This window comes from Drosophila willistoni, unplaced genomic scaffold (assembly GCF_018902025.1).
Source record: "Drosophila willistoni isolate 14030-0811.24 unplaced genomic scaffold, UCI_dwil_1.1 Seg735, whole genome shotgun sequence".
Lineage (NCBI taxonomy): Eukaryota > Metazoa > Arthropoda > Insecta > Diptera > Drosophilidae > Drosophila > Drosophila willistoni.
This window is the reverse complement of record NW_025814638.1, coordinates 15,475-24,298: the sequence shown is the minus strand read 5'-3', so window position 1 is coordinate 24,298 and position 8,824 is coordinate 15,475. Positions and strand designations below refer to the sequence as shown.

The following is an 8,824-nucleotide window of genomic DNA, read 5'->3' as shown; positions in this document are numbered from 1 at the left end:
ATTATTACACAAATTAAGAATGAAACTTTTGTACAATCAATTGACTCAGCTCTTGACAATCCCGTTTTACATGAATTATCCCCATCCAAAGAAATTTCACTTGCAACACAGCAAGTACATCCAACTCTATACCCTGTATTCCCCGCCTGAGCACAGGCTATTTTCTACGTGTTGGGGGAGTAATATATCCGCCACTCCATCCACTCACACCACTCAATTTCCCACTCCAATCACCCACATAACTTGACAACAATTGTCCCCCTCAAAACCAAAGCGTATGAACGCTGATCAAGAATATATATACTTTATATGGTCGGTGATGCTTCCTTCTATGCGTTGCACACTTTTGACCAAAATTAATATACCCTTTTTGCAAGGGTATAATAAAATATTTGATAAAAGATTTGATGAAATATCGATCCTTTGGCTGGGGATTTTATTAAGAGATAGAATAAGAAGTAGGAGAAGAAAAAAAGGAACCTGAATCCTATAAGAAAACATGGTCGAACTGAAAAACCGTATGCAAGTCTAACAAGCCCCACAAGGCGCAAAAATTATGTAATGTACACAACCCGGAATGAATCCAGATTATGTATATCCCCTCTTAGTCAAAGGATCTTCTTTGATCCAAGAAGAGGTCAGGTTCAGCCTATATTGGTAGTCTCTCTCGCAGTCCCTAATCATCAAATGTTATGATGGGCAAGAGTACCACAAATTAGGCCAAAGCCAACACAGAAGTTTGGTATGGGTGGGACTTCTGGCTGTCGGGTAGCAAACAGTCTTTGGGGGGGTTCTTTGGACCAGCATTACTCAATACACCCGTAGTACATAAAATAGAACAAAGTCCCTAGAGCACGAATATTACAAAGTTATTTAACAAAAGGGAAAATTAGAATGATAGAGAAAAAGAGTATATTAGTATCGCAGGAAAAGGGAAGCTATGAGGATGTTATTATAGCTTCACGTCTAAACCCTCCCAACCAAATGCCAATACAAATGCAGCTCACCGCTCACATTTCGCTACAAGGAAGATTACACAACTTTTTACTCAAACATTACAAAATGATATTTATTCACGAGGGTTACGGAATAACAAAATACTTCAATAAGTCGGAAACATAATCCGAGTTGACTAAACTAAAATGATGATTCTTATAGTAAACGGTAATCAAATTAAATAATTGGACCATTTCAGGCATCCAAAAGCCAAATTAGGGATAATATGTTTCGTTTTGTTAATTTTAGTTGTAAGGTGGATATATATAAACTTATAGAAATTCAAAAATGAAAATGTCAATTGGAATTTGGAAGTCTCCACTTAAATTACGAGATTAATTATAAATAACTGTAGGCTTGCTCACACAGTCAAGGGCGATTCCTAATATTGTTTCAATTTTTCAACAATGATTGGCAATTTTCTTTTTTCTTTAGTATTTTGTTTTAGCTTTACGGTACTTGGGAGAGATTTTCTTATTCGCTGATTATTTGACACTGAACTCGCTTTCTTTTTGCTTACAAACATGGAAATACCAGATCGAATATGATTTTTTTTTCAAGAACTTAGGCCTTCTTTGTCCGCTGGATGATGCTTAGGAATAAAATTTTAGGTTAAATCAATCGTCTGACATTCCTATGCAACAAATTCGGTCTAAGAGACTCTCAATCCGCAACGAAGAAACTTCTCTGTATCCGATTCGGGCGGCTATTCCAAGCTGGTTGACTTTGTCGAGATATCACTGTGCCCTTTACGGTGTGCAGCTATTGAGCCCACGGTGTCTCAAAAATTATCCCTGGCAAATTCTCGGAATTCAAATATAAAATTCCTTGCTTAGGCTTTCAGCATTCAATTTAATTATTGCTAAGTTTTCAAAAGAAACTTCCAAAGATTTAAATATCCACAAAAAATTAACTTACGATAATAAGATTCACAAAACTTTATATTAATTGTTGTCCTAGATGCTCCAGATTAGTATTTAATTAATAATTTGGCTTGATGGCCAAGAAAATATCAGATTTAAATTTTATATTTTTTTTTTCTGGAGGAGCAGCGTGGTTTAGGCGTCTAGTCATTGCATGCGATCACGCATGATGCCACTTCGCTAGGGTTGCATTAGTAAAACTATCGAACTTCTAAGCTCAGCTGATTATTTTTTATCGACACAATTGCCCACCACTTACTGAAATACAAACTAACGCCTTAAAATTTAAAAATAAAACTAACGGCAGAAACTGGGCATTACATTGTACTTAGTAGTACTGGAATACTTTTTTATACTCTGTTGTCCATTCAAACGGGACATTCTTTTTGCATAATCTTGTTATGCTGCGTGCGTAGGGACTGGATAAATATTGATGACGTCGAATTTCTTAAGATTCCTTTATCTGTGCACCTGTCACCTAAGAACTACACTGCATGCATAAAAAATGAACATTTCTCTGGACGTAATTTCAGGTTGTGTTTTCTACAGAGTTCGAAAACATCTGTTAAATCATATGTTGTTCATAACAACCATTACGATTAAATCATCCAAAGGAAGGCTTGCGAAGGCTCAAAGCTTGAGAATGCTATTGTCATCATTCTCTGAAATGAATTAGGCGCTATTTTTAAACCAAATGGAAATAGCGTAAAGCGATATGAGCCATTGCTTGTTGAAAAAGACTTGCTTGTAATATTTCTAGAGTTTTCATCGAGTTCAATTTTGGTGGCATTTAATCAAGGCCTGAAAAATATTTAGCTCGAACCCACTTTATAGTGGAAATTTATCTGACAGCAATTTTTTATTTATTTGGCGATAGTCAATTACTAATCGTTATTTTTTTTTTTTTAGAGCCCGGAAGTGATTTATTTGGGACTAATAAGAATGGGCTATTGTAGGGTGAAACAACTTGATGCTTATTTCTTTGATTTGGCTATGCGGACATCGATAATTTTTTTCATGTACAGGTTCATTATCCTTAAGTCTCAACTGTTGCTTATAAAAGTTATTTGCAGTGACTGGTTCGGTTTCAAGTCCGAAAACGTCGCTATAGTGGGTGCATAGTTCTTCAAGTTGTTTTTGAACCAACGCATTGGTGAATAATTTTTCTTTAATTTATTAATTACAGACTCTTTTCTATTGGCGTTTCTTTTGGGATTTGAACCACCTCGTAGCTTGAAAGTGATTCGAATTTTAAGTTATTGATGCCTACCATTTGGCATGTATCTTTTGTATTTAGCAATCGGACAAACGCATTCTGGGCTGTTGCAATCGTGTTTGCGACATAAATACCCGGTTTAAATTTCTGATTGGAAATTAAAATGTTTCTCTTTCTAGTAGAAGTGTTGAATTGGTACTAGAACTAAATGTTATTGGAACATAGATAGGATACGTTAGATTTTGTGGTCTGATTATTAACCAATCCTTGGAACTATTGTAATCGAATTGGCAATTAAATTTTTTCATTAAATCTAGTCCTATTATTCCATCGCAGGGGATTGCGAAATCTGCATCAAGTATATGAAATTTATATGGAATAATGTATTTGTCTGTTTGGATGTCATGAAAGACATCAGAATTTGCTTTTATAATTTTTTATATTTTAATATTTGTAGTGACCAGAAAGGGTTATGGTTCATAGTTCTCGCTCAACCTAGTTAACATCTAAAAGTCCCGAGGTGTTAGTGGACATAGTCCATTTTACAAGAACTTCATTTCAGAAGTAGAAGAAAGGGTTATGTTTCGTTGCGCTCATTAGTTGTTGAATTGACAAAATGATTAAACCACCAGTGTGATCAGGTTCGAGGATGCGCATTCTTGCTATGTTCGGGTCTAGCTCGTCGTTCTTTCTTTCCTTTCCACACTCACTATCATTAATAAATTTAATGCGCGTAATGAAAACTAAACTAACTACTAAAAGTTAAAGGTGATGTTGCTATTATTACTATCGCTAAGGTGCCAATTCCCCACAACCTAAAAGAAAGAAGACAAACATGAATCTAAATAAAGAATGTGAGAGAACTTAGATGTGAGGAGTCTCTCTTCTTTACCCACCCGACCATGACAACTGTTCTAATTCAAAGGTTGTTCCAAAACAATGTAGTTTTATTTCTTTTATGACATCTCATGAAAGTTCAGCAAGTATACTTGACAGACCATATTAGAGTAACTCAATTCATTATTTCTGTTTCGAACATAATTTTGGGTTTCTTTACTTATTTCCTAACAAGTTTGGCAACATTTCATATTTTTGACTTCATCACTTTCAAACAACTTTTACTTACTAATATAAATATAATAGCTTAAGGCCTAGTAGCTATAGCTAGTAAGAAGATTGGCTTTAATTTACAATCACTGCCCAATCACAGTATAAATAAATAAATAAATAATATAAATATAAATATAAAAGAAGGAAACGGTTGTGCTAGATCAAACCATATAGCGATATTTCATATATAATATATATATATATATAGCAATCTAGGGTTTTTATATAATTATTTTGTTAAAGGACTAACTCATTACTCACGACTTTGGCTTACTTCACAGTTTTTCGTTGTAATCGTTGGGCCCAAGTAATGTTGAATTTGCTGTAGTGTGGTTTTTAAAGAAGTTTTGGATTAATTATATAAATGACAATGAAATATACTCCTTAGGTTACCATACGCATATCGCTCCATTAGAACAAACAATTAAAGTAGGATTCTTAACTAGAGATTACTTAAATACTATAAAAAAAAGGTTTAAAGCTCGTAATGGGCGAAAATGAACTATATTCAAATTAAGTCCCTTGCTTAAGGAACGTTAGGTCATGATTGATTCCAATCGAAAGACAAAGTGCGAATCTTTATAGATTATGAGAGATACTGACTCAATTTAACAATCTCTTTAAACACATTGGGGTTTATTTATTTAGACGATTTTTATATTTTCGTTTGGGCTACGAGCGACATGTGCGAGGTAGGGTATTTAAGTGACTATATGACAACGACTAATTTTCAGCAGTCTAGGCAGTTCCCTCTCAAGACGGTGTATGTGGATTTGAGGTTTTTGCCTAATTTATGGCCTTACGTCACTGTATGTGAACCATGGGGCGTTCGTCGGCTCAAATTTTGGAAACTTCAGCCACGAAATTCCGAGACCTAGGCTTTCTCTTAGCGCTAGTACGGATATTCGGTACCTCGTTACGGCTGGGACTGTGAAAACATGAATTTAGTTTACCGGGTCAGGGAATAACCTCACTTCAATATAAAAAAAAAATTTCACCTTTTAACTCTTTCACTTTTAATAAACTAACCGAACGGTTAGGTTTGGCACTGTACTGGTCTTCAAATGTTGCACCGATATTGGCTAATTAATTTTTATACCCTTGCAAAAAGGGTATATTAATTTTGGTCAAAAGTGTGCAACGCACAGAAGGAAGCATCTCCGACCATATAAAATATATATTCTTAATCAGCACGACGAGACGAGTTCAAAAAGCCATGTCCGTCCGTCCGTCCGTCCGTCTGGATCAACGCAAACTGAAATTCCGCATGTACTGCAGGCGTTGTATATCTCGGATTCAGCCGGATCGGATCACTATATCATATAGCTCCCATACAAATGACAAAGTCACGAACAGTGACTTTTCTTAATAACTTCGTTATTTTCTGAGCTATTGATGAAAATTTAATATTGAGGAGTTAATTACACATATAAACGACTATGCCAAATTTGATCAAGATCGGGTGACTGTATCACATAGCTCCCATAGGAACGATCTTTCAAAAACAGTGACTTTTGTCAATAACTGCGTTACTTTTGACGCGATTGCTTTCAAATTAAACATTTGTTAGTTTAATATATCTGTTAATGACTGTGCCAAATTTGGTAAGGATCGGGTAACTATCATGTAGCTCCCATAGGAACGTTTGGTGGAAAACAGTGACTTGGATCAATATCTTCGTTATTTCCTATGCTAAGATTGTACGCCGTTCTTTCGGAAACATTAGCCTTTGTAATAACCTATTTATTATAGAAAAATTATAAGGATTAGTCTAGATGACAAAGATTAATTTTCTTCGTTCGCAGCGAGTGCATCTGTTCTGTTGCGTTGCCGGAAAAAGAAGAAGGAGACACTCCCCAGTGTGGCCTTAGGCCGCATACCGATAGACGCCTTAATACTAACAATCGATACTTAAAATACTAACTTATTACTAACAATCGATACTTAGAAATACTAACAATCGATACTTAGAAATACTAACATCGATATATGTGTAAAAAATTAACATAATTCATAAATAACTGGCATCTTACAACTCGGCCGTCCTGACAAGGAATCGACCTCGATTCTAGTTGCTAACAAAAGGGTTAAATAATAACATTATTGTTTGGATATCTGAATTGCCCATCCCCGAATGGAGCCCATACCCGAATAGGAGTACGGAAGCGGCAAATTTTGTTGTGGAATGGACGGAGTTATTCAATGCAAATTCTATGTTGTTGCACCTACTCCGCGTGGTCCACCGGTTCCGTCAGTTTACCCAGCATGGGACCCAAGACACGGTTAACCCGCTCGACTTGGCCGTTGGCCCGGGGTGAGGCAGTGGCATTCTGCACATGAATTATATTATTGGCCCTTAGAAATTCTGCGAATTCGGACGAAGTGAAGCAGGTACCGCGTTCACTGATAATTCGTCGGGGTCTACTAATTTGCAAAATACTGGGATTTTAACGTCTGACATACTTCACGCGAATTAGTAGTGGCTGTACCCTGACAGCTTCACAAATTAAGTGAACGCGTCAATGACAACCAGAAGGTATTTTTTCTTACAGCGTATGGACGGAAGGGGACCTAGATGATCAATATGAATGGTGTCAAACGGCAGGGGCACTTTCGGAATACTGTGTAGCGTGATGCGGTTGTCTTGGGCGGAAGCGGAATAATAAATACACTTGAGGCAGTTTTTAATATAATTGTTGACGTAAGACTTCATACACGGAAACCAGTAGTACTTCTTGATTTGTGCACTATTCGTATGACATGATTTATCATTTCGGTAGAGACGTAAAGTTGGGGTACACCCGTCGAGGACAGACGGTACACCATCACGCAGCTCGAAATCTGCTTTTTCATATTTCTCTAGATCATCTCGGAGTTTGACAATCTCCGGGTCACGGTTCTGAGTTAACTGCAATCATCAACGTATGCGGCGGTTTCTATTCGGCTTAAAGCATTGGCATGGGGCATACTGACCCCCGAGCGGTCTACAATGGTGTAGTTGTAATTTTCTAACAGCAGGGCCCAGCGAGCAATTTTCGCGGAATGCCCACCATTTCTCAGTGCCAGCGCCAGGGAATTACAATCCGTCACGATTTTGAACGGAATGAACCTAAGGTACGTCTCAAAACGTTTCAAGGCATACACGATAGCTAACGTTTATAGTTCATAACTGTGTAGTTTCGATTCAGCGGCGGAGGCCATCTTAGAAGTAGGACACTGGGTGTAATTTACAGTCCCTCACCAGTTGTAGATGGTTCAATATATCCCCTACATCATCAGGAGCGGCGTCGGCAGTGGTGGCGGCGGCAGTTCCCATCCGAGACGGGCAGTTTTTATGAACGTGGCCCACTATGCCACACTTGAAGCAGGAATTTGGAGGTCTTATCGCTTCGGGCATCGGCTTAAAACATCGGGTTTCACTTGTTGCAGTGCTTGAGGATTTATTTCCAAACGACGAAGCAGCTGTTGTTGGCTGTACTTTCACGCTGAGACTTTGCTTGGAGGCAGCCGCCTGCATACGGAAACGCTCGTATCGCTCCAGTAGGGGCTTCAGTTCGGCCACCGTGCGCGCTGAATACAGCATGCTGACTCGAGTAGAGTTATCCCGCAATCCATCGATGATCATATCGACCAACTCGTTCTTCGATATCGGAGCGTTCATAGCAATCTGCTGCATCTCGATTGCGAATCTTAAGCATCCTTCTCCTGCCTTAATGCGCCGGCTCCGCAGAGCGTGGTACACCTCTTCCACACTGCGCGAGCGTCCAAACTCTCGGAGGAGGATCGCTTTGAGTTCTTCATAGCTGTGCACCGTGCGCAGCAACACTGCCGCCGACCCCTCCAGCATGCGACGGCATGCAATCAACCGTAGGCGATCATTTAACTGTAAGATTTCAAAAGCGTCTTCCAGATCGTTCAACCATTTATTTATATCATACCACCATGCTCTCAATCACACTCAAGTCACTGACTTGCTGCCTCGGTGCTCTGAATTCATCCATGTTCTGCTGCAGCTTGAGGATCTGCTGTTGCAACTGTAGCACTTCATGTTGTTTCCGCAGCGTCGTCGGTTACTCGTCCAGACTGGGGGAGACTGGAGCAGCCGGTGTGGTAGCGGCGACAGATGGCACGGAGGGTGCGAGGGCGTGCATATCTTCCCATGGGTCCGCAGCCCAGGGAACGTCCGGGCCAGTAACGGGTGCGGCCAGCGAGATAGTAGCCCGCATAGCAGACACGTAGGCGGCGGACACCGCATCAGTGTGCACAGCAGAGGCGGGTGCGGCAGCAGCGGGCACAGCCGGTGGCAATTAAGGCGGCAGCGGGTGCAATGGCGGCCGGTATAGCAGTGGATGTGGAGCTAGCAGTGGATGCGGCGGCGGGTACAGCAGTGGATGCGGCGGCGGGTACCGCAGTGTACCGCGGCGGCAGGCACAGCAGTGGGCGCGGCGGTGGGCGGGGCCGCAGCAGCCACGGCAACGGGGTCAGAAGCAGCGGCTGGCGTGGAGGCGGCCACGCTGGATGTGGATCGTGTGGCCTGCCTTGTACCGCAATATATGTCCTTTCGGGTAGTCGTCCCACT

General features: G+C 40.0%; 1 protein-coding gene across 1 annotated transcript; it reads right to left on the bottom strand.

The window, feature by feature from the left end:
* Nucleotides 1–3,890: 3,890 nt before the first annotated feature.
* Nucleotides 3,891–8,471, bottom strand: LOC124461910. The gene is made up of 4 exons (XM_047013326.1): nucleotides 8,340–8,471; nucleotides 8,184–8,279; nucleotides 7,487–8,128; nucleotides 3,891–3,950 (listed from the first exon to the last, which is right to left on the bottom strand). Exons 1-4 carry the CDS (start codon nucleotides 8,469–8,471, stop codon nucleotides 3,891–3,893), a joined length of 930 nt encoding a protein of 309 aa, XP_046869282.1.
* Between the last annotated feature and the right edge of the window lie 353 nt (nucleotides 8,472–8,824).